Source organism: Spermophilus citellus (genome assembly GCF_964194105.1).
Source record: "Spermophilus citellus genome assembly, chromosome: 5".
NCBI lineage: Eukaryota > Metazoa > Chordata > Mammalia > Rodentia > Sciuridae > Spermophilus > Spermophilus citellus.
Genome location: NC_138186.1, coordinates 126,059,350 through 126,086,595, shown reverse-complemented (window position 1 = coordinate 126,086,595; position 27,246 = coordinate 126,059,350). Strand labels below are relative to the sequence as shown.

Sequence of the window (27,246 nt, the reverse complement as noted above, 5' to 3'; positions counted from 1 at the left end):
ATAATCTGGCATATTAAATTCCAAAGTTTAATATTTAGCAAAACTTTGCTTCACAAATTCACTTTTTTAGAATGACATGAAATATATACAACTTAAGAGTCTGTATTTAGACAAATGCTTTTTCCTTTCCTCAAAATAAAAGTTTTAAAAAGTGCAGTATAAAAGTTTTAGATATGAAGGCACTGCATAAGCTGTAATCATATGGCTACCTTGCTTAGCAGCAAGAGTCAAATGAAAATATTCTACCTTTAATTTAATGGAGTATAGAGACTTTTTGAAGTACCTAGATGTCATCAAAGAAAAATAACCTTTTGACCCATTTAGTTAATAAATTCCTTTCCATTATTGCTTTTCAAAAACCTGTTATCTGGAAAAGCTATCTAGAATGTGTCAACTACAAATATGCCTGATCCTATTCTTCTCGAGTTGTCAGAGGACATGGGAAAGAGTAGTATAGATGTGAAAATATAGATATTTCCAAAATAGTAACTAATCTGTTATGATAAAGCTAAATATACCTTTCTAAATCCAGTTTTTATATAAATAGTGCCAACAACAGATGATCTATCAAAAGAATTTTTAAAGTTCATAGTACTTTTATAAATCTAATAAACATATTTGAGCTATTATAATCTCATGTTCTTAAACTTAGGGAGTTTATATACTCTTGATATGTCGAAATCACTGTTCAAAAATGAGTTATAGTTCATGTGTTTTGATGTCCTGTTATAAAACCAAAACCATAGCCAGAGGACCTTATAAACAATTAGCCACATTTGTTATTATTTTAGAAACCAAACCAACTACTGTCCAATATTACATGAACTATAATAGCAGCTACAAGATGTTATGGTGGCCTGGAAAAACTGAAACCTAAAGTTCTTGGTAGTTTTTAGTTGATTTCAAATTCCCCTTTTAAGGACTCCTTTTTGTTAACCAGTGGAAATTTGCCTCTTAAATTAAAACCACACTTTGTCTTCACAGGAAGAAACATTTAGTTGAAGTCAACTTTGTTCTTTCAAAGGCCAGTAAAATAGTGGTCCCAAGATTATTGTCCAAGAGGCTAAGACATCTTCACAATCTGGTTTGATGATTCATATTTTCCTTTTTATAAGTGCTTTAATTACATATAAAGGAGAAGAAAATAATATATATGCTTTAATCAGATTAGTTTCAGAACAAATAAAATAACACATTAGAGAAAAAAAATTACTTAAAAATAGTTGTATTTATATTCCACAATTTGCTCAAATACTGGTTTTCTTATAAACTTTCTACAGGATGTTTTTAAACAAATTCTTCACATTGTGTCTTGACTATGTACTTACGGAATTTCAGGGAAATAGTTCTGTTTTTAATAGCTTAATCTGTACTAAAGGGATGGCAGGTGGTCACATGCAGTCCATGTGGGATTCTAACATGACATTTAGTGAGTTTTCTGACGTGGACCATCCCTTTGATGCTGAAGGTAATGCATCTGTTGAAAGAAGTGACTGTAGATTTGGATTACTGCTCTCTGCATCTTCCAGTTTTTCTGTGTTATCTTCCCAGTTAATGTGGAATCTTGTGACCCTGGGATTAGATGCCAAAATATTCCTTTGAAGCTAGACACAGAGGAAGGAAATATATAAATGGTAAACACTAGGAAAGTTAGATCACCATAGCAAGTAGAGGCATTCACATACAAAGGTATAAGTCAAATAAAGCCCTTCAGGCCTAACTAATAAACGAAGACTGAGGCCACGGCAAAGAACTTATTTTCCTAGTAGAAACAAAAAAAGGAGAATCTGAGGGAATTCATATAGATCTTTCACTACCAATAAGCCATCTAACTCTTCTATACTTTATTTCCTAAAAGGGAGGGAAAAAGTCTTTTGTAGGTGAATGCTTCAGAGGATGCTTTATTGAAACAATATCTCTTTAGATTGATGTTTTCAAGGAAAATGAATAAGTTCCCCAAATATTATATTATTATGAATACATAGTAACTTCATTATAGTGGCTTTTTACCTTTTAAATATTATGGCTTATTCTTAGAAACAATGTAGTAGGTTCTTTGTTTTCTTCAATACAAGTAATAGATCAATGGAAGGCCCCACAAATAGGATAAAAAGCATTCCAGCCTTATTATCAGAAAGGAGAACTTTCTATTCCACAGTCATGAAATTTTTCTTGAAAGGTCTGACAGATAGTGCCATTTTAACTTTGCTTACTTTGCATCCTCACAAAATCACCAGTTATTAAACTGCTAATGGTTCCTAATGGAAACTTATAAGATACTAAATATCTTTGAAACTACTAAATCATATTTTAACTTCATGGAACTTAAATATTTCTGATTATGGAAAACAGCTTAAGACCTAAGCCACCCATAGTGGCACTTGCTTGTCATCTCAGTTCTCAGAGGCTGAAGCAGGAGGATCCAAGTTAGAAGTCAGCCTGGGCAATTTACAGAGACCCTGTCTCAAACTGAAAAAGAGAAAAAGGGCTGGGATATAGCTCAGTGGTAGAATGCCCCTGGGTTTAATCTCTAGTACAGAAGGAAAAAAAACAAAATTAAGACCTATAGTCTAACTTCTAAGAATAGCAGCTAAAACAAAGCATTTAGGTGGCATAAGATAACAATATTCATATACAATGCAAACAGAAAATCTCTTCCTATAATTTTGGGAAAATTTATAGATAAAAATAGTGATTAATCAATAATATCACCGATATGAACTTGCTTGTCCTAAAAGTTAAAATCAGGTAAATCTTGACGCATTGAAAAATGCAACAGAGCCATAAACAAAGGCCTGGTTCTACAAGAGGCACTTTCATTTTTGTAAACCATCAGAGACTGTCAAGGTATCTGCCCAACATTAATACTAGTAATTCACTGGATGTAGGGTTTGAGGTGATCCATGATAATGGAACAATAATCACTTTGCCCAGATGGCACAAGGACTTCAAATTTATTTTGTATCAAAGCCACTTTCATAGTGTACTGTGAAATAGCAACTTCCTAAAAAAACTATAAGTAATTTAAAAGTAATGATAGGAATCTTACCTTAGAAAAGTCTGGTTTTACTGGTGGATTTTCCCTTAATTCTGTCTCAGTGTATTCATTATTTACATAATAGCCAACTCTAATAAATTCTTGACCTCGATAGGTACAAGTAATTAGCACAACTGTTACACCTACGGCATCTGCATCTGGAATGAGTCCTGGATTAGGTGCATCAGCCTAAAATAATTTAAAAAGAAAAGAAACACAAAAAAGCTGTTAATGGCATGAAAGGCTAGAGTTTTCATTATCTTAACACTCAATTGAAGGTGCATCTGAAACTTAGAAATCACATTAGGAAGGCAAGTGTTCATTTTTGAGATAGGCTTCTAGTTTAAAAATATTGCTCATATTTATCCCTGCTATAATTAGGTACCCTTAAGCAATCAAATCAATAGTCTTATGGATTTTAACTTTGTCCAGTTATAATTTACAGACCTAATTAATAAATATTATCTTTATACAGCCTATTGGCAAGAAATGTTTATTATACCAGGACACTTATATTCTCATGCCCACTTAACAGATATTCTAATTGTAAATTAGTATAAAATGAAGATGAAATGCATACAGCAGTTTTAAAAAAAAAATGTTAATAATCCACTGTTGTAAATAGTCACTTTGCTAAAAAAAAAAAAAAAACATGCTGTTTAAACCACCTATATTGGTGGAAATTCAATGAGGGTGAAGATTGTTTTAGGTAGATGATATCAAAGACCTTGTTTTAATGCAGAAGGTGAAACAAGAAGAGAAGGGGCTACAAACACAAGAAAAGGCTAGGGCCGTATCTATAGCAGAGTACAGGAAATAAAGACATGGACTGGATGGAAGGAGGCACAGACAGAGAAGACATGGGCGGTGATAATACCTGAGTTCAACCTGAAGCAGCCAGCAAATTCCAACAAATTAGCTTACTGTTGTCAGGACACTAAGGAGCATCCTGGGCCTAGGTAAAATTTCAGCCAATGCTTATCTCTCTCATCCAGTCATTCTCAACATCTCTCATTGCTGAAGGCTGGCTTCATGTCTTCATTTCTTATCTGGAATATTGCAAAAACCTTCTAACTTGTCTCTTCACCTCTAGCCTATCATTTGTACTGCTGCCAGCATTAGGATTCAAACACAGATCTGTTTCTGTCCTTTAGCCTGGTTTGAAAACCATAGATTATTCCCATTTTGTAGGGATCAAAATCTTGGTTATCTTCATTTTTAAGATCCTTCATAATTTTTCTCCAATAACTCCATTCATACCTCCTTTAATTCTATTCTTGTTCTAGATATGAATTACTAAACAAGTTCTTTAAGATGTGCTGATAATCTTTCCCACCTCTGTGCCTTGAACATAGTGTTCCCTTGGCCTGAAATGTACTTCCCTCACATCCTGAAAAAATTTGTATCCTTATAAGCCCTAACTAAGAAGGTAGAGTTAGCAGCTTTTTAAAATGTACTTGTATGCTCAACAATCAAATTATGTTTACTCTTCAGTCTTCCCTAATTTGTCCAGGGCAGGAGTTCCATCTAGTTCATCTTTATAATCTTATGTTTGGTACAGCTTTAAGCATTTAGTGTTTTGAAATTTATTCATTATTCAGATCCTGTCTTGAAGCTGTTTTTGATCTCCTTGGAGAGACACCATGATGAGGACAGAGAGCTTATCTCAAAGATGACTGTCATAGAGATCTTACACACCTCTTCCCCAGAGGGGTTAGGTTACTTTTAAAGTACCCATAGGGTTTCTCATGTTGCAGTAGTTGGAGATGGGAAATAGTTCAGTAGCACTATGGGAACTCTCCTCCATATTGCTTCTCATCACGCAACAAATAGGTTCTCGGCATGTTTGTTTAAAAATCAGTTTGCTAAACTACTCAGGTTAGCAAATTCAATTAGAGAAAGTAGCAAGTTTTTCAGATCATTCAGGATAAGAAAGTGATGGACAGATCTTTGCCTTCAACCAGCAATATGAGGCAGATGTCTGGCTGTCTTACTGCTAGTCTTTGACAACTCAAACAGGCAAGTTGAATAATTCTGAAGCAGAATCATAGCAGAACAGGAGAGTATTATGGCATGCTTTACTTAAAACATCAAAAACTGTACCTTAGCCACTTTCTATTGATATTGTTAATTTTGTAAACATGGGAGACACATAGGTAAACGTATGATCCAAATGACATGTGTTTTCTCTGTTCTTTTTGGCAATATGTACACTGATATCAAGGTAAAGTTACTTATCACTAGAAGGAAATACTATTGATTTTTTTTCCCTTATAACACTTAACCAAGAGCTTAGGAGAGTGTTGTTCCAAACAATATTAAAAAAAAAAAAAAAAAAAAAAAAAAAAAAAGATTCTCAATAGATTATTTCAAAACCAAGGCATTTATCTAAGTATTTATAGTAGCACTATATGTCAATCCAAGTTTCTTTTACTACACCATGAATTACTATCAGTAAAGTAAGGGTTCCCCAAGCTTGTCGCCAAATCAGTTCCTGCCTCTTTATATAACAATTTCAAGAAACTAAGAGAATAAAAATTTAGTTCTAATTATAGATGTAATTAGATTGTCAGTGATGATACTGTTTTATTCTTTATAACATTCTCATGAAGGTAGGATCCTACCTACAGTGGAGTCTCTAAGGGAGATGAGCTTGTCTAAATTCACACACAGCGGTGTGGGGTTAGACCAAGTTCGGTAATGGCAGTGCTTCCTTCTGCAGAACTGGGCGTTCTGTGTTACCCACTTTTCACAAGATTATACACTGGTACAACTCATTTAACCCTTTTAATGTGTTTTAGAGCTTTTCTTCACCATTTGCTTTGATACATTAAATTATTTATGCATTCCTAATATAAAGCTCCTAAGGCTAAGAGAACAAGTCTCTGAATTCTATATTTAGGAAAGGCATCCCTAGAGCTGGACTGTGTTTGAGTGATTCTTTTGCCTGTTTATTTGTGGCCCTGGGGATTGAACCTAGAGTCTCACACATGTCAGGTGAGTGCTCCATTATTAAGCCACATCTTCATCCCTCTTTGCTGATTTCAGACAGGGCCAATTTAACTGAATACGGTTTGTCACTATGAAGTGAGAAAACAGGAATATCTGTGACAGGAAGAGTTAGACTTTTCTTTCTTTCTTTCTTTCTTAATATTTTTTAGTTTTGGGTGGACACAATATCTTTATTTTACATGTATGTGGTGCTGAGGATCAAACCCAGTGCCTCGTGCATGCTAGGCGAGCACTCTACCACTGAACCACAACCCCAGCCCCAGACTTTTCTTTCTTGATGAAGACTTTTCAGTGAGACTTTGTTGGTAGAAATACTTATAACAAAAACTAATAAGTTTATTAAAAAAAAAAAAAAAACACCTATGGCTAATTACTCTTTGGAATATTATTACTATCTCCCTCCAAGAAGCGTGGAGAATTTAGAAATGACTCAATAGTTTTATATAGCAACTTAGCATGAATTAAAAGAAATCACACTTTTGCATACAGAAGACAATGTTTGAAGCCTTGGCACAGACCAAATACTGTCAGTGGTATCTGAGGACATAATTTATATTAGTAGATTTCCTCTTCACAAATGACTAGTGGACTTACAACAGTAGTCCTTGATAAGGTATGTAGATTAGATGCCTTAGTAAACCACTGGACTTTAATTCCAGTGACTCAGCTGGGGATAAACTCATTTATAGAGTGCTTGCCCAGCATGCAGAAATTCCTGGATTTGATCCCCTCAAAATTCAATGCCTCAATATCACACATCTCCATCTATAGTTAATGTAGCTTAGTTACTGACTACTCTGAAATAAAGTTTTTGTTTTTGTTATATTACCATCACTCTTAGTGGCTGAAACCATAAACTGAAAATGTTTATTACTAAATGGTCTAGTTTCCCTTACTATTGATTCATATTATTGCCGGGTTATTCAGTTAACTGTACCAGTTAGCAAAAAGTGTTTTGAATCCATGTTCTGGACAGCCATCTTAAAAGTCTGATCTCCTAGAAGAGCCCAAGATTAATCACCATGTGTGCCATCATATAGTATAAGATTTACTGCATGCTGTGTACTTCCCTGAAGCAAAATATTATTAACATCACTTCAGTACATAAAAACCAAGAAGTGCAGTCCCTTTATAACAGAGACTGCCTGAAAGACAGCAGATTAAAAGTAGTTGAAGCAGTGATTTAACACAAAAGTCAAAGGATAAGAACCATGAGACAGTCAATTTAGAAACATCTGGTATACAAGTTTACTAAGATGAATCTTACCTGAAATACAAACATATGCCTTCCTGCAGGAACAGGACCCACTAAAACAGAGTCTAAAACTTGATCATATTCTTCACTTTCTGCAGAGCCCACATAGATAATTTTCCATTCCAAGTCTAGAGTTAAAAACCAAAACATTTTTTCATATCAGTAATTACATTCCAGATGACATCAAAAGACCCTTTTAATGTCTACTTAGCCATACATTGGCTGCAAAATGATTTCGAATAGCAGAAAATCCAGAAAGGCAATGAACCACTTCTTATAAAATTCTTACCAGAGTTCATTCTTCATACCACTTTCTCAAAATATCTTTTCTGAAACACTGGTCCCTGAACAGTGCTCTTCACAAAAAAGACTACATGACCAGAAAAGTGGGAAATGCTATACACCTTGTCTTAAAAGATTATTATAAAGCATGCCAACATTGTGTTCTGAGACATCCCTTAATAAAAAATACCAGGAACCTTAGTCCAGCACTTCCCATGTTTATTTGGCTAAGGAATTCCTTAGCCCTTTTTTGCATGTCATCTTTTAACAACCTCCTCAACATACTTTGGAAGGCCTGTCTTGTGAGATTCAAATCAGCACAGAGCTCTCAAGTAGAAAAATCATTATTAGCATAACTCCCTTTTGACTCAGAAGTAAGGACTTTATTAGCTCATCAACTGAAACAAAGTAGCTGTTTTATCATCACTTCTCATGGCTGAAACTATAAACTGAAGATGCACATTACTGGTTTAGTTGGGACTGATGCCTATTACTAACTATACTAACTGTGGTTAAAGGACCACAGGGTTTTCTTTCCCTCAGGTCATATATTCTTTAAACCGGGAAGAGGAAACCCAGAACCTTCCACCTGTTTGCACAACAGAGTATATATAGGAGCAATGGGCACAAGGAGTATAAAACAAACTCAGGTGCACTCTAAGACTTTGATATGTAATTCAATAGCAAACTTAATTGAACACCTTTTACAATGTACTCTGGAGAACGCAGGGATAAGTAAAACTGCTACTCTTTGAAGGAGCCTCCTCTTTAGTAGGGGAAGGAAGACAATTCTATAAATACAAATCATCTTTAAGAGACTTCCTTATCCTCTTAGGGTGTTTAATATGTGTGGCCTGCTCTTGGATTCATGAGTGAATCCTGCATGGTAGATTCAATGAGACCACATAAACACCCCCAAAGACATGAGTTTCTGGATCACTTACAAGAGAATTTAGTTAGTGCCATTTTTGTGTAACTGTATAGATATTTTTATATCTTAATAAAAGAAATGATAGGTACATTTTTATGTTATTATAAACTGCAATTTATTGAATTGAAAGCTGCTTCAGGTTTATACATGTTCTTAAAAATCAGTGACTGTTGAGGGCCTATTATGTCATGGCTCTATCCTAGATTTTGACCACTCACATTGCCCACTTTTAGTACGTTTCCGCATTTGGGTTCTCACAGGAACACCTACTTGTTGATAGAGATGAAGAAGCAGGGAATGTGAGCATCCAGTCAGGGAGAAAACATGCTTGGCATGGTCAGAAAAAAAGTGAGGCTGGACTTGAACAGAATGAACAAGGGGGTCAGTAACCAACCATAAGACAAGGGTTTGAAGGCCAACTTAAAGATTTTGACTTTTTACATTGAATGACATGGGAAGCCACCAAAGGTTTTCTTTATTTCTGTGGTGCCAGGGATCAAATCCAGGTCCTTGTGAATGGCAGGCAAGCAGTCTACCACTGAACCACACCTTCAGCCCCATTGAAGGGTTTTGAGCAGAGAAGTGACAGGGATCCATTTTCATTTTAAAACATCATTTAAATTGCTGTGTTCAGTATAGACTATAAGGGGGCAAGACAACAGGAGGCTATTTCAAAAAATTATGATGAGGGGTTGGAGTTGTGGCTCAGTGGTAGAGGACTTGCCTGGCATGTGTGAGGCCCTGGATTTTATCCCCAACACTGCATACAAATAAGTAAAATTAAAAAGATCCATTTACAACTAAAAAAAGTATTAAAAATTATGATGGAGGCAAAATATTATGGTATCATGGACTATGTGTGGCCATGGTGGATGTGAAACAGTTATATCCTGGATAAATTCTGATGACAGAAGCAGGAAGAGACACTTTTTTTGCAGGGGTTGAGGTGGGAGGAGAGGAAAATTATCCTGTTAGTTGTAGACATGTTTGAGATGTTTACTACATATTTAAGTGGAGATAACTAAATAGGTCTGATAAAATTTGGAAATTGGCAGTAGTATGTAAAGCCATTATAATTGATGGGATAAAGAAGAATCAATAAAGTAGGTTAGGAAACTAGTGGCTAATTAGGTAGGTGACCGAAAAGCCAAGAAGCTTTTGAAAGAGATGTGAAAGCTACTAAGCTAGCCAAGAGAGGATAAGACTGAGAATTGTCATAGAGGTTTTCATAAGGTTGTTAATTTCATATGTATTTGTACCACTAGGATCTTGGACTCAATGGTATAAGCTGGCATGTTGTCTGACATAGGGAATGTACCCATAATTTATAAACCTGCTTGTACTGGTTCTGCCACTTAACACTGTTGGTAAAACCTCAACAGCTTTATTATATAGATGTAATTTTGCAAATACATGTATATATTTTTAGGTATTTTATGTGGGACTCTAACCTACTCATCTTCACAACATATTAAAGAATCAAATCCAAGATGTGCTAGAGCAATTCCAAAGTCTGGACTCTCCAAAACATAACTGGGAAGATAAATTTTTACCTCTCTAGCTCTTGAATTAATAGTGAAATAAGGCAGTGTAATTGGTGGTGGTGTGGGGAGGTGAAAGTAAGAAGGGATGAAGGGATAATCTAGCCTTAGCTAGTAAAAGCCAACCAAATCAAGGAATGTCTACACATTGATTTTATGCTATGGGATCTTTGTGGAACCTACTGCATTTTAAATGGCCAGCAATTTTTATAAATAAGTGTTACTTGTTTTATTATTTTTAACCTAGATTTAATTATCCAGCCCTCCGTATTTCAAAGAGGAAAGGATAAGGTCATCTACTTTAAGTAGGTTACCAGTTGAAAGAGCTTATTCATTTATATAAAAAGTTAAATTTCATTCAGTTGTAGAAATCCCAGGCGGAAAGTATCTGTTTGTGGTGGTGGGAGTGACCCAAGGAAGTCAACAAAGGGGATTTAAAATTAATTAAACTATTGGAAAGACCTATGGTTTAGGGTAAAGATGCAGCACTTAGCATTAGAATAAGCTTGAAAATTCAGAGTATAAATCACAATGTTCAATTCTGATACACTGTAAATATTCAACTATCAGTAGCTGTAATTATTGATATACAAACTTAAAAACTGGTAAAAAGATCAGTCAATTCTTGTGAAGGCTTTGTAACTTCTGCTTAAATATTTTTATTTTTAGTTGTAGATGGACATAATACCTTTATTTATTTATTTTTATGTGGTGCTGAGGATCAAAACCAGTGTCTCACACATGCCAGGCAAGTGCTCTACCACTGAGCTACAACCCCAGTCCAACTTCTGCTTAAATCTTGACCTTTCATTTTGTAGAACTATTTTACTCCCTGACATAGGCCTTATGTTAGAAACAATCCAATTATCTGAAGAACAAACACTATATAAGGCTTTTTCTGAAGCAAACCAATAGTGTAGTTTTTAAAGGGGACTTTGACCAGTTACAGTATGAAAAATGGTGGCTTAATTATAGCTTGGGGATCAAGAAAGAGTAATTTATAAATTCTCTTCAGAATATTCTGAAGTTTAATTTCAGGAATAGATTATTAAAAACTAATTACAATATAAAAGTATGGAACCTAAAAGGAACCTTTGCTCAGTAAACTCAACTTCCTTAATCCACACAGCCTCTAGGTGGAGTACACAAGCATGGCACCTTTTTGAAAGATTCCTTTGCAGCTCCTCAATGACTCAGCTTAAAATATTTTAAAAAGTACTAAATAAATGCCCAGTGATGGTACCCCCATGTGAAGTGTTACCAGTGGAAGTAGGTGTATTCTTGAAATCTGTGATGTTATTGAGCTGAGTTCTGAAGGATCCACGTTAAAAATGGAACAGTTTGGCTTCTATAAATGGCAGGTTTCAAACTAGCCATGTAAAGACCCTGTAACAACATCCTAAAATGGAAGGCATCTTTGAGAAAAACTGGTAACTTGAAGGTCTTCTAATGCCCAAAACACCTAGTATAAATTGGGATGGATTGATCAATATTTTTCTTATATTTACCCATTTGTGTATGCAATTGATTGGAAGAAAAATGACTGACTCTTAGGTATGAAAAATGGGCTGGCAGTTGAAATGCTTTTAGTAGTACCATGTAAATGTATGTAACCGAATGGTTTCAAAATAGTAAGAAAAATAATCTTTTATTATCCATGACCTCTTTATAGATTACTACATTTTAATAAATGAGCAATCCTTCAGAATATGCTCCATATGAAATACATGCATTTATGCTTGATGTATATATTAAAACAAGTCACATATTAACGTGTTAATTGTGGTTAGCTAAAGGAGGGTAGGTACTGAGGACTGCTACTTTGTACAACTTTTTAAAAAGTTTATTGCAATGAGTGCACATTGCTTTTAAAATTAACATCTTAAAATACATTTTAGAGATTAAGAACTGATTTTTAAAATGAAAAAATGCTTTACAGTGCCATGATTAGCCTAATAATTTTAAATGCATTTTTTCAAATATACATGTAAGCTCAAAGATGGTCCCCTATTTTAACTGTGAAATTAATACTTAAGTCAAACTTTTTTCCACTCAGATTTTGAAAATAAAGCACTGAATTGTATTAATAAAATCTAAAAAAAGCACAGATTAAAGATTATCAAGTTTTAGCTTTCTAAATACTGTATGTACTACTGCAAGTATTTAAAAGATTCTTTTTAAGATCTTAAAAACGTAAAAATACTAAAGACTGTTGCGTTGCCATCAGGACTTTACCTTTTATTTCCTAGCCCACGTTTGTGTTTTATGTTCAGGGTGTATTCTGTATCTGTCTGGATGTGGTTATTTTAATTAGATTTCAACACGTTCTCGAAGACGGTCTTCTTTCGGACTATTTAGAAGCCAGAGATTAAGTCCTGGGAATTTTTTAAAGTATCTTATTTCTGCTCTTGGATTAAATGTAACTTCCTATCTTAGCAATATGTTTCTTCCTGAGAGAGAGGAGAGAAGATTTCCGTCACTAAGGAAAAGGAGTCCACGTTGGTCGGGGAGCCTGCGCGCCAGCATCCTGGGCGCCACGAGCATCCCCGGCGCTGGCCGGGAGGACCGGCCGGGGAGGACGGGCGGCCCTCGGGGAGCCAGCGGCGCGGAGGGGCCGAGCCTGCTCCCGCCTTCCCCGCTGGTTGGCCGAGGAAACCAGAAATCAGCGCGAGGACAGCCTCGCTCTCTTCCCCGGAGCGGCCGGGCATGGCCGGCCAGGAGAGTACGGCAACTCTGCCGTAAGCTCTAAAAATGGATTTGCCTTCGGCTCAGGGGCAAGAAGGTGGGCAGGCGGGGCGCCGTGCTCGTCACCCGCAGCGGGGCAGAGGAGGCGTCGTGACGCTGGGGTCGCCAGCCCAATTCTCTACTGGGGTAAGATGGCTCCGCTGCTAACTCGCCGGGGCGACCATATACACGCCTCTCCCAGCCCAGTCTGGCCGCGGGGGTCGCGGAGGCAGCTCCCGGCGCGGGGCCAGCCCGGCACTAGTCCCGGCCGGCGCCGCGGGCGCGAGTGCGGGACCCGCGAACCGCCCTCCCGCCCGCCAGACAAAGCTGACAACATGGCTACCTCCGCTCGAACAAGTTCCTCGCAAGTTGAGCCACGGCAGGCGCCCGGGCTGCGGCTGGACCTGCGCGCGCCTCGGCGGCCGTCGTCCATCAACTTCAAGTTTCCCTCCGCAGAGGCGAGCCGCAACCCGCCCGGCGCCACGGCCGGCCGCCCGCGCGAGGCCGGGCCCGGGAAACTTTCAACGTCTGCAGCCGCAACTGACAGCCTGGGCGGGCGGCGGCGCCGCGACTCACCTTCAGACAGGTCCTCGATGCACTCGAAGGTGATCTCGAACTGGAACGGGTTGTAGAAAGGAGAAGGGTTATCCAGCACCACTACATTGTTCACCTGAACCTTTGCCATATTTTGAAAAAAACACAAACAATGGGGACGGGGGCTTGTTGCGGCACAATAAAGTCCAGCGCGCGGCCGCTCGGAAGAGCGCAGACCCCCGCCCCGGCACCGGCCCGACGTCGTGCAGCGGCGACTTGAGAAACTTTTTTTTCCTCTTTTTATTTACACGGGAGCACTCCACAGTGTTTTGCAGCTTTCCTATTTCACTAAACTACAGCCCATTCTGCTCTGATAACTAGCAGCGTTGCCCGCGATTGGCTGCACCCGAGCTCTGACCCTCCTCCTCCAGCGAGGGCCTCGGCGGCAAACAAGATAGGCTCCCGCTCCCGGAATGGACTCGGAAACTTTAACTGCGGCTCCACCTGCTGGTGTGGATTAGGACAAAGGCGGAGAACAAAGTGAGTGGAATACGGGCTGGGAGGCCCGCGCGGAGGCCGCCGGCGGCGGCAGCTGGGGGAGGGGCGGCCCAGGCCCCGCCCCCGGCCCGGCGACTCCTGCGCCTCACGTCGGGCGTGGCCGCGGCAGGGATGGGAGGGGGCGTGGCCGATGTGGGGGCGTGGCTGCGGCGCGGACGGGGCGGGAGGGCACGATCCCGCCCCTCGTGTGCTCCGGGAGGGTTTTGGGGGTTTTTTTTCTTTTTCTTTTTTTACTTTTAACACACTTTTTACATCAGTGCAACGGATCTGTCGGCTCTGCTGAATTTAACAGATCAGATTCAGTTGTCCACACTTGGTTAGGCTCAGCTGTCTTGTATCATGTAATTGGAGTAGAGAGAAGGGTTGGTTGCAGTGGAAATAAATTCTATTTTATAGACCAATGTCAGCTCTGAAGGAGCAAAGCCATTTTGGAAATCGAGTTCTTGGCTAGTGTCTACGTTTAGGCACGACAGCGCCGTTAAATACATACAAAATGAAGGGCGAGGAGATGATTTTCCACACACACTTGGCTTAGAAAATCCAAGTAGGTAATCCTTGGCTGCACCTGGGTTTTCTAACTCCCATTCCAGATCTTCTAGAATGAGAAAAACAAAACAAAAACAGACATGATGAGTTACACTCCAGGTTTTTGCCATTTGGGGAGCATAAAAGAAGAAAATGGAAGTGTCCAAGACCCAAAACCACGACAAATGTAGGCAAGGGAAATGGAGAGAACACAAAGGTATATTAAAACATTTGATTTTTAAAAAATTTACAACCTAAGCCATTACTAAATAAAAATGTCAGTAAAACAAATTTTGAGGCCCCTTTACTTTCCTAAGCCAGTTAAAATCTGAACTAGGAAACATCGATTCATTTATGCTGCTTGACTACCATTATGAAAAACAGTTTTTAGCATGTGTGTGTCAACTGTTATTATTTACTAATCAAGAGTGACAAAGGTTTGTTTTATGATGGTTTTATTCACAAACTATCATTTTTTCCTTAAACGTTGTAAATGAAACCACTAAACTTGACTAAAATTCAAAGTGAAATTATTTCCTAAGTATCTGAAGAGTGTTTTCTTTGTATAGTGCCCCAAATTTTAATTAGTCATTCTTTGGTCATTGTTCATACTTAATTAGATTTTTTTTTTTTTTTTTTTTTTTTGGTACCCAGGATTGAACCCAGAGCCACATCCTAGCCCTATTTTTATAATTTATTTAGAGACAGGGTCTTGCTCAGTTGCTTATGGCCTTGCTAAGTTGCTGAGGCTGGCTTTGAACTCTTGATCCTCCTGCCTCAGCCTCCCCAGCTGCTGGGATTACAGGCATTCTTTTGATGAGATGTCTTCATCTGATGATCTTTTAAAGTTAATGTGGGACAGCTAATATCAGGTGTCCCAACGTTAAAGAAAGTTAATTAGACTGGGAGGGGGATGCCATTTTGTTGTCAATGGATTGGATAGTCTAATAGGACCTACATAAGTTTTCTTCAAGTCTAGTTTTTTGTGCACATTTTAGTAAAAAAGTCATACTTGGTGATAGAAACAGATTACTGTGGCTGATAAACAACATACTCTTCACTCTTATTAGTTCTGGTCTTTATACCTGTAAAGATAAAGTAGAAATTGCTGTATAATATAAGATACGCTGGATAGGGAAGGTAAAATGACCATTCAAAGATTGAAACATGAGTCCTGTGACAATGTGCATGCAATTGTCTGATTATTGCAGATGCTAATTCACTTGTATTATAAAAATGAGGTTATATGCTTGTTAAAATGAAATGCAGCCAGCCTGGTGGAGCAGTCTTGCAATTACAGTGACTCTGGAGGCAGAGGCAGAAGTATTGCAAGTTTGAGGCCAGCCTCAGCAATTTTAGTCAAACCTTCAGCAACTTAGCAAGATCCTGTCTCAAAATAAAAAGGACTAAGGATGTAGCTCAGTGGTAAAGCACCCCTGAGTACAATCCCTAGCACCCCCTAGAAAAGAAACAAATGCATTTTGCAGTTTGACCTAAGGTGTCTTCTAATGAAGCCAGGCTTACCAAAAAAAAAAAAAGTTTTGATGGATGTGCTGTATCAGAAACTGAGAAGATCTACCTGGATACAACTAGTTTGGCTTATTTTACACTTTTTTTAAACATGTCATGTACAACAGTATTTAAGGAAAAAACATCTTCATAATGATTTTTTTAAGTTGTCAATGGACATTTATTTTATTTATTTATATGCGGTGCTGAGGATCAAACCCATTGCCTTACACATACTGGGGAAGTGCTCTACCATTGAGCCACAAACCTCAGCCCCTTAATAATAATTTACTGGAATATGCAAGAATGAATTATAGGCCTCTCACACTGCCTCTCTTAAATGTTATTAGTGCTCATTGAAAATATTAAAGGGTCTTTGAGCACTTTTTTCAATAGTTTCCTCACCATGTACAAGACCAAAATAATTCATCAGATGGATATTTTGAAATTACAGTATGCTTTAAGGGAAAAAAAAGTAAAAAGCATATCTCTCTGGTTTCAGAGGAACTGTTACTTAACAACTTTTTGATGACTCCCAAACAACAAGCCATATTGCAACTGATGGATCACTATGTATGTTTTCATTCATTAAGTACCCAAAGGGTTACAGAAGAGGTTTGGACAGCTATGTGAAATGTAAGCCCCAAATTTCTAGGGGAAGAATGGCTGAGAGGTCGTTTGGCTTTTAAGATGAACAAAACCTAAATTAGTGCCTAGGGCAGAAATAAATGAACCTAGTTAGCTGTTGTTTTAGGCTGAATTATGCCTCCCCCAAATTCGTATGTTGAAACATTACCATCTAGTGCCTTAGAATGTGACTATATTTGGAGATAGGGCCTTTAACTATGTGATTAAATTAAGTGAGGTTATTAGTGTGTGCCCTAGTCTAGTCTGGTGTCCTCATAAAATAAGAAGATTTTGACTTATAAATAAACACTAGGGGCATACATACACACAAAAAAGAACATGTAAGGACACAGCAAGAAGAGAGCCATTTATTCAACCTCAGAAGAAATGAACCTAACCTAACATCTTCATCTTGAACTCTAGTCTCTAAGATGGTGAGAAAATAAATTTCTATTGTTTTATGCTTCCAGTCTCTAGTCTTTTGTCATGGCAGCCCTAACAAACTAATACGGCTATGATACATTTTTCCCACTAAGAATTAAGCTTATTTGAAAGTCTAAACTTATTTAATCCTAGTATTGATGAGTTTTAAAGTGAGTTTTGTGGTATGAAATGAGGTGGTCATTTAGCTGTGCCAGTGGGGGTGTGGTGTAGTGGGTGTAGCCATTCTTCAGAGAAGTATCTATTATCGAGCATACAGCTTGAATTTTGAAGAAACAAGATGTAACTTGTCTCTGTGGGTCCAAGTCTCCTCTATAGAGGGCTTCTAAGAATCTGAAATGTGAAGTCAAAGTGAGGTCACACACAAGATGAAAGAGTAAAGTAAAATACCATAGAACTAAATAAAATTAATTTAAAATGTGTTGTATTAAAATTATTATAACTAGGAATTAAGTTGAGTCTCAATTTCTGACTGTTGCAAAAGTTATCATAGGAATGAAAGTACTAATGTCTTAGTTTTGTTCACATCACCTGGTTTTTCATCTGGGATAATTAATGTTATCACTTCGTTGAGTTGTCTTTGAAGAGTCATTTGTATTATTGTCCCCATCATTAAAAAAAAAAAAAAAAGTAAGACTTGTTTTTTGGTGTTCTTTTGGGTTTTGTTGTTGTGATAGTTTGTTTCTTGTGATGCTGAGGATAGAACCCAGGGTCTTGCACATTGCCAGGCAAGTGCTCTACCAAAGTAGTTTTTAAATGAACTTTAGTTTAAAAGGCTGTCTTTTATTGACTAGTGATGAAATGTCAAAATTTAATGATAGTTTTAAGTTTTTCTTTAAAAATGTAGAATGTAGAAATTTGCTGTAGTTTATGGATATTGCTAAATGGGATAAATTCCAGAGTAATGATTGGGTAATAATTCATTGCATATATACAGAGAGTATTATGTGAGATTTCTGTGCTGGACTCAGTGAAATGTTCAAAGATAAGACTTACAAAGACATTATAATCTAGTAAGAAAGGTAATTTATGTAATTAAATAATTGTGATACAAAATAGAAAGTATTACTTGTAACTTCACTGATGGATATTAAAATGGGCAAAAGAAAAAGGTGTGTTTTCTTTTACTATTTTTAAAGGACTTTTAAGTAGCCTATGTTTTTGAGCTGTCCAGTACCCTGATATGGTGGAGGATGAGGTGTTATCATCCCATTTAACAATCGAGAATGCAGGTATATGTAGGCAGTGAGTGAGCAGAGGACTCAGCCCAGGCAAAGCTGGGGGAGTCTCCCCAAGGAGGTACTACAGAGATCCAGCCTTCTGCTGCAAAAGAGGAGGACGGAACTACACATCCTGAAATGTAGCCTTGTACATGTTATAAGGTTTCCATGTCCATTGCATAATATGTTCTTTCCCTATTCTCTGCTCTACTTCATTAATCAAAGTCATCACTTATATTCATTGCTTCCCATCATGAGATTACAAGTTTGTGAAAGTATAGATATATTTAATTCCTTATGATTTACATATTTATAACTTTGATAGCTATAAATTATATTATTCAGCTTCCTGTTTTATTTTTTGTACTGGGGATCAAACCAAGGATCCTGCACATGCTAGGCAAGTACCATACCTCTGAACAATTAAGAAAGTAGGTTTCTGAGCACCAGCATCCTTACTTGTTAAATGGGATGATATCACCTCATCCTCTAACCATATCAGGATACTGGTCAGCTCAAAAACACAGGCTACTTAAAAGTCCTTTAGAAATAGTAAAAAGAAACCGTCTTTTTTTTTTTTTTTTTTTTGCCCATTTTAACATTCCAGCCCTTTTTGTTTTGTTTTGAGGCAGTGTCTCCGTAAGTTGCCCAGGTTGGCCTCAAACTTGTGATTCTTCTGCTTCAGACACCTAAGGTGCTGGGATTATAGGTGTGTGTGCCACTGTGTGTCTGGCTTCATTCAGCTTTCTGAAGCACCATAATTATGTTTATTGTTGACAGTTTGTTGGTCTTAATATAATATTGGTTTTGGCCAAAAGAATATGAATAGAAATGCCTAACACAATTGTTTTTTGTTTCTATGTCTATTTTTTTTTACTATGTCTTCTTCATTCTCTTTTAAATCAAGCTCCTTTTACATTCTTGAACTTAGTCTCCCTTAGTCTCTCTTCCTTCGTGTTTTATGTTTCATCCTTTTCTGTCTCTAACCTTTGCCTCTCCCATTCATTAGAGGATCTCCTCTTACCTGATACAGGGGAAAAGTGTGATCAATAAAGGACTCAAATCTTTAAGACATCTCTAGGCTAGACCACTGCTTGTACAGAGCCACTGCTGATCATAGCAGCCTTTTCTAGTCGGTTACTATAGAGACAAATGACATTAGATGGAGTCACGCTTGGCAGAAACTAGGCAAGTAGGCTTTGTGAGATGGGAGGCCTTATATGCACAGTCATTTAGAGTCAAAAACTGGGAAGGTTAAGAAGGGGACAGTTTTCACAAATGAGCTAATACGTAATTAATTGGTAGATGTTTGGTTGCTATAATTTGTGCCTGCAGAGGTATTGATTCTGACATACAATGAATCCACCTCCAAGTATCATCTGGTATGATTACACAGTAATATTTTTTAAATGACAGTTTTATTGAGATATAAACATATCACATAACATATAATTCATTCATTTAAGGTAACTGAGTCAACAGTTTTTAGGATATTCACAATTATGCATCCATCACCACAATTTTAGAATATTTTCATCATCTCAAAAACATACTTTATACCCTTAGCTATCACTCCCAGTGCTCCCTTCCCCCCACAAGTAGATAGCAGCTAAATTACTTTCTGTCTATAGATTTATCTATCCTGGATATTTAATATAAGTAGAAGTAGAATTGTATAATAGGTGTCTTTTGCAACCTCCATCTTTCATTCTTTTTGATGTTTTCATCTGTGTTATAGCACTTACTGATATTTAATTCCTTTTAATTACCCAATAATCTATTATCCCTTGATGGATTGTTTCTACTTTTTGACTTGTATGAATAATGTTGCTGTGAACATTTATGTACAGGTTTTCATTTTTATGAGTATATGCTTAAAAATAGAATTCCTTGGTTACACACACACACACACACACACACACACACACATATAGACTTTTGAGGAGCCATCATTTTACATTCCCACCAGTAATGTGTGAGTCTTCCAGATTCTCCGCATTACCATCAACACTTGTTCCTGTTTGATTACAGCTATGATAGTGTATGAGCAGTATCTTATTGTGGTTTTGATATGCATTTCCTTCATGGCTAGAGATGTTAAACACCTTTCATTTATGTATTGGCCATATGCCTGTCTTCTAAGGAAAAGTATCTAGTCAGATTTTTTGCCCATTATTAATTGAGTCATTTTTTATTCTTTTATTATTGAGTTGTGGTTTTTACATATTCTAAATACAAGTCTCTTGTCAAATACATGGCTTGCAAAAATCTAAACCAATTCTATGGATTATCTTTTAATTTTCTTGGTAGTATCCTTTGTAGAAAAGGGCCTATATTGTATCCATTTTCTCTCTTCTGTTTTTTGTTTGTTTTTGTTTTTTGCTTGTGCTTTTGGTGTAGTTTCTCAAAAACCATTGTCTAATCCAAGGTCATGGAAATTTACACCTGCTTTCTTCTAAGAGTTTTATACTTTTAGCACCTCATAGATAGGTCTTTGATCCAGTTTAAATTAATTTTTGTGTGTAGGTTGAAGTCAGGAATTCAAATTCATATTTTTCTGGGTATCCAATTTACCAACAGCATCTAATGAAAAAAGTATACTTTGACTTGGAACTCTTATCAAAAATGAATTGACCAGCCAGATGCAGTGTCTCATACCTGTAATCCCAGCAGCTCCAGAGGCTGAGGCTGACGGATCATGAGTTCAAAGCCAGCTTCAGCAACTTAGTGAGGCCCTAAGCAATTTAGCAAGACTCTGTCTCAAAGTAAAATCTAAAACTTGCTGGAGATGTGACTCAGTGGTTAAGGGGCCCTGGGTTCAATCTCTGGTAACCCCCGCAAATGAATAGACCTGAAAATGAATGAGTTTATTTCCAGATTTCCAGACAATTCTGTTTTCTGAGTTGTGATTGATCCATATTCTCTCTCGCTTTTTTTTTTTTTTCAACCACTGAGCTACATTCCTAGCCCTTTTTAAATTTTTTATCTTGAGACAGGGTCATGCTAAGTTGCTGAGAGTCTCACAGAATTGTGGAATCTGGCTTTAAACTTGCAATCCTGTTTGTCTCCTGAGTCACTAGTATCACAGGCACACACCACTGCACCCAGGTTGTTGATCCTTAATCATATACTATTGCCACATTTTCTTGATTACTATAGCATTGTAATAAGTTTTGAAATCAGGAAATAAGCCCACTTTTGTTCATTTTTCAAGATTGTTTATTTGGGATCCCTTGAATTTCCATATGAATTTTAAGAATACCTTATTAGTTCTGCATAGAGCCATCTGAGATTTTGATAGGATTTTCATTGAATCTAAAGATTACTTTGAGGAGTATTACTATCTTAATAAAGTATTAAGTTTTTCTATCAGTGAATGTGAAATATCTTTTCAATTATTTGGTCCCCCTTAGTTTTTTCAATAATATTTTGTAGGTTTCAGAGTATAAATTTTGCACTTCTTTTGCTAACTATTCCCAAGTACATTATTCTTCTTTTGATGCTTTTGTAAATTGAAACATTAATCGTATTTTTTTTTCATTTGTATTTGCAACTGAATAGACATATAATTTTTATTGTATCCTTCAGTCTTGATGAACTCAATTATTCTTGTAAATTTTTAGTGGCCTCCTTAGGGTTTTCTATATGCAAGATCATGTCACCTGAAAAAAAAAAGTCTCTAAAATAGAGATATTTTTACTTCTCCCTTTCCCTTTCAAGTGCCTATTATGTATCTTTTTCTTGCCTAATTGCCCTACCTAGAACCTCTAGCCTTCCTTCTGCTTGCTTTGGGTTTAGTTTGCTCTTCTTTTTCCCATTTCCTTAAGGTAAAATTTAGGTTGTGAAATATATTATGGTTCTATATTTTATAGGCCCAACAATGTAATTACCTATGTTATTTTATACAATTTCTTTAAAAATCAGTTTAGGAAAGAAATATGCCTTTAAACTGATTTTGCTAATTGCATAATTACCTTTGCTGATGCTTGTTTTTCTTTCTTATGGATTTAAATTACCATCTGGGGTGATTTTGCTTTGACCCTGAACTTTCTTTTAATTTCTTTTTTCCCACTTTTTTATTGGTACTTTATACAAAATATTGACTGCTTCACAAATTTGCATGTCATCCTTCTGCAGAGGCTGAGCTTATCTTCTCTGTTTCATACCCATTTTAGTATGTGTGCTGCTGAAGCAAGCACATTAAGTAATTTCTTAAAAGTAATTATTTTATGATGGGTGTGCTTGCTGCTAATGCTCCCAGCTTTGTTTATCTGGGAATGTCTATTTTGTCTTCATTTGGGGAAGATAGTTTTGCTGGACAGTTTAATTCTTCTAGCATTTTGAATATGTTGTCCCACTGCCTCTGACCTTCACATGTTCTGATAAGTCAACTCTTAATCTTTTTCTTATTTTTAATTTTAATTAACAATAGTTATACAAACTTATGGTGTATAGTGTGGTATTTTAGTCCAAGTATCCATTGGTCAAGTCAAGGTAATTAGCAGATATGTCACCTTAAACATCATTTTTTTTTGTAGTGAGAACACTCAAAATTCTCTATTCTAGCTATTTTGAGTATAATAAGTTAGTGTTAATTATAGTTACCCTGCTATATTGTAGAGCATTGGAACTTATTCTTCCTATCAAATTATAGTTTTGTACCATGACCAACCTCTTTATGTCCTCTCTCTCTTTCACAGCCTCTGGATATCACTGTTTTATTCTCTACTTCTAGGAGACCAACTTTTTTACCCTCCACAAATGAGTGATACTGTGTAGTGTTTGTCTTTCTATGCCTGGCTTACAAATTAACACCTGTCCTCCAGACTCATCCATGTTGCCAAAAGTGACAGGATTTTATTCTTTTTTATGGCTTAATAATAATCCATTATGCATATATACCATATTTTCTTTATCCATTAATTTGTTGATAGACACACAAGTGTATTAGCTTGGCTATTACAAATAGTGCTACAATAAACATGGAAGTACAGCTATCTTTTTGACATATTGATTTCCTTTCCTTTGGCTATCAAAGTAGCCAAAGTAATGAGATTGGTAGTGGGATTGCTGGAGCATATGGTATTTCTGTTTTTAGTTTTGTGAGAAATCTCTATATGATTATTTGTATTGATTATAGTAGTTTCATTCCCACCAACAGTGTAGAAGAGTTCTCCTTTATCACCATCATTGCCAACATTTGTTACTTTTTGTCTTTTTAGTTAACAGTTATCTCTTCAATCTTATAGGGGCTCCCCTATAAGTGAAAAGTTGTTTTTCTCTTACTACTTAAAATTATTTTTTTCTTTTTACCTTAGGTTTTCAGTGTATTGATTATGTTTTTGTGAATTTCTTTATTTTGCTTGAGGATTATTGAGCTTCTTGGGTGTGTGAACTAATGTTTTTCATCAAAATTGGAAAGTTCTCAACCATTATTTTTTCCGAGATTTTTTTTCTGCTTGTCTCATCAGCTTTCCTCCTCCTAATATTCCTATTATTTATGTATGTGTCCATTAAAGACATACAACATTTTTATGAGCGTTTACCCATTTTTTTTTGGTTATACCTTTCCCCTCCGTTTGTATTGCAAAGGTTCTACTGATGTGTTTTGAGATTTGCCAACTCTGTCTGCTAGTTCTAGAGTTGAGCCATCCAGTGAGTTTTTCATTTCAGTTATTGTGCATTACAAATCCAGAATTTCCATTTGTTTCTTATCATTTTAATATCTTAATATTCTCTATTTGTTGAGATATTGTCCTTTCCTTGTCCTTGGTTCTTCAAACATTTATAATTGCTGCTTTGAAGTCTCTGCGTATTAAGGCTGACATCTGGGCTCTCTCACAGCCAGTGTCTCTTGCCTTCTTTTTCTATGCATGGGCCATGTTTTCCTGCTTCTTTGTGTGTCTTATAATTTTTGTTTAAAACTGAGTATTTTAATTAGTATATTGTTGATTCCCTTCACCCTTTCCAGGGCTTATTTTTTGTTGTTTGTTTATGTGTTAAGTAACTCAGCTAGGTTATTTTAGTGAATTAAGTGACCCTGGCAGTATAGTCTCTGATGTTACTCCTTAAAGGGAACAGGCTTTTGCATGCATGCAGTCACTTGAGGGTGATAATGGTTTCAGCAAGACTTTTCTCTTCTCTGAATCTCCTTGTTAAGCTGTCTGCCCTATTTGGTGTAATACGTACCTGTTAGGCTCCCTTTATTGCTTACTACTGTATAGTTTTTTGTTTTTGTTTTTGGTAAAGGATTGAGCCCAGGGTGCTTAACTACCAAGTCACACATCCCCAGTCTTTTTTTTTATTATTATTTTTTAAATTTTGAGACAGGGTCTTGCTAAGTTGCTTAGGACCTCACTAGGTTGCTGGGGCTAGCTTTGAACTTGCGATCCTCCTGCCTTAGCCTCCCGAGCTGCTGGGATTATAGGCCTGGCACTCTCTATTAGTTTTGACAAAACCCCAGGGCATAAGTTGCTAGGTATTCTGGACTAATTACATCTGGTCAGAAGTAGTTTTTTGTTAGGTATTTGAGATTTGTTCTGACCCTAAGAGGTATCTTCTTAGCTCTTTTCCTGGTTCTAAATGGTAAACTAGCACCAACTATGGTTTAGTTTATTACTAAATAAGCTACCAGCTGCCGCCGCCACTGCCGCCTCCTCCTCCTCCTTCTTCTTATGTTCTTCAAAATTTTGAGTAGGCAGTCACTTCCCTGCACTGTATTCCAAATAAAATCAGTTCTTTTAGGGAGAACTTTGGAGTTTTTAGTTTTTGTGTCTGATACTATACTGTCTGTATAGTATGAGTCAGTTTTCCATGACTATAACAAAATTCTTAAGACTGGATAATGTATAAAGAAAAGGGATTTATTTATCTCACAGTTTTGGAGATTCATAGTCCAAAGATCATGATGCTCATTCTGGTTATTCACCCCCGTTGGCTGAATCTTATTATGGTGAATGGCATAGTAAGAGCATGTACAAGTGGGAGAGATCAAATGTAAGAAACCAGGAAAAGATCATAGAGGGGCCAGTCTTGCTATTATAAAAATAGCCCTCTCGCAGGAATTAACCAATGTCCCACAAAAACTATTATCAGTTCTTTCCAAGGTCTGTGCCCTCAGTGACCCAGTCATCTTGCACCTCTTAAATGCTTCATACCACCTCCTAACACTACCACATTGGGGACCAAGCTTCCAACACATGAACCCTTTGGGCATATACTTAAATCATCCAAATCCTAGTAGCCTCTCCACCTGGTCAAACTCTCTGAGCCACTGTCCCAGGCTCTGGGTAGGAATGGTAGTCTCTGCTCTTATTAGCTTTGCCTTTTCAGGACTAGAATATTCACCCTAAGAGTGAGCTGAATTGAACTTAAGTGGAACCCCTGTCCCTGTATTTTTGTATGTCACACCTAGGTCTGTGGGTTGTGATAGAGTATAGGAAGAAGGAAGGTCCCTGATCTCTTGGCCATCAGGGATTTAGCCTGTATTATCAGAGTTGAGTAGATAAAAAATGCTATCTAACTTTTCTGGTGAGATATATTATCCCTTGTTCAGACTGAGGTGATACAGAGCCCCTCTTATTGACTACACCCATCCATTGTGAAGCTTTTATCCAGCTAAACGCTGTGTGGGGGGGTGCAGATTGTGATTTAAGTGTCATAGACTCCTGCTATTCTTATCAAGATTTTTTGAGTAAATATGTTTATGTGTGTGTATGTGTATGTGTGAGACTCTGTGTGTGTGTGTGTGTGTGTGTGTGTGTGTGTGTTTACTGTGTTCTAAAAACTGTAACTGGTTGGGTTATTAAAAATAATTTCCAGTTACGCTGGTTTTACTGGAGCATGTCTGTGGAACTTCTTACAAGGCCATTCCAGAAGTGATGCCATGATGTGATTAGCTCCCTTTTTATTGTTCAGTTGTTCTAAGTGTAGATGTTCTAACTGGTTTACCAATAACTTCTGGTAAACGGAATAACCGTTCCACCCATTGTGTTCTTAAGGAATCTTATTAGAATGGGCCAGCAGTTCCATATCATCATGAAGGAAATGTAATATTTATACAATAAATTTCATTGACCCACTGAGCGTTACCTTAGGATACATACACACCACAAGTCAACATGAAGATAAGTGCTATTGTTATCCTTTGTTAATTTTTCTGCCCAAATTGCCAAACACTTAATTGAGCAATTTCAATTTTTATAACTTCCCATGACAGCTGTGCTTTTTAAAGGATATTTATATATAAGTGTATATCGATTGGAAGTTCTAGTTGGGAAATTAAAAAGAAAGTGTGGGGGAGGAAGGAGATGTAAAGTATCTGGTTGGGCGAGGGGGCAGGATTGGAAAGGATGGGTTCAGGGGAGTTCAGGTTTATAATTAAACATTATTATATAGCTAGATTTAATCCCTGACCAACAAAGTATTTGAGCACATTATGCTGCCTTCAACAGCATATTCTTTTATATTAACAATAAATGCTGGCTGAATTGTTGAACACACAAATCTCCAAGAAGCAAGAATGAATTGGGCTTACCCTTCTGCCCCCTGGCTGCCTTCTACTGCCTTCCCTATTCCTACAAACCCAACATTTATAAGGAAAGATTTCCTAAATATAATCACCTTTTAAGCACTATAAATAATATTTCTTTCTCCCTTCTTCCCTCTGAAAAGGCAAAGTTAACATTTTTTCCCTTCTATCACTGGGATTCAAGAAATTAATTAAGTGGGCTAAAATACTTAGGTATCCTAGTTTGTAATTATCTCTGCCCCAGATTACAGAGAGTGGAAGAGCCCTTGTATACTTCTAAGAATCATAGAGTTGAAAACTTGTAGTTTTTTTATTAGAACCTTTAGTCCTTTAAGTGGTTCACTGCATAAATACCTTTTTACACTGTCAAGTGCACATTCTACCTTTTCTTGAATAGTTGCTTTATTGGATCCTCTTGCCTCAGCCCCTCAAGTATCTGGAATTACAGGTGAGCACCATAGAGCCTGGCTTAAAACTGTTTTTAAATGGTATTCTTTACATGTTCACCATTATCTCATTA

The 27,246-nt window shown here is 36.9% G+C and overlaps 2 protein-coding genes across 4 annotated transcripts in view; one reads left to right on the top strand and one right to left on the bottom strand.

The window, feature by feature from the left end:
- MCM9 (minichromosome maintenance 9 homologous recombination repair factor) overlaps positions 1 to 27,246 on the top strand; it is a 90,983-nt gene that overhangs the window by 21,334 nt on the left and 42,403 nt on the right. The gene's annotated exons all lie outside the window — the stretch shown is intronic.
- Positions 1,146 to 13,822, bottom strand: ASF1A (anti-silencing function 1A histone chaperone). Its single transcript, XM_081293930.1, has 4 exons — positions 13,359 to 13,822; positions 7,317 to 7,432; positions 3,050 to 3,226; positions 1,146 to 1,604 (listed from the first exon to the last, which is right to left on the bottom strand). Exons 1-4 carry the CDS (start codon positions 13,465 to 13,467, stop codon positions 1,392 to 1,394), a joined length of 615 nt encoding a protein of 204 aa, XP_081150056.1. The 5' UTR covers positions 13,468 to 13,822; the 3' UTR covers positions 1,146 to 1,391.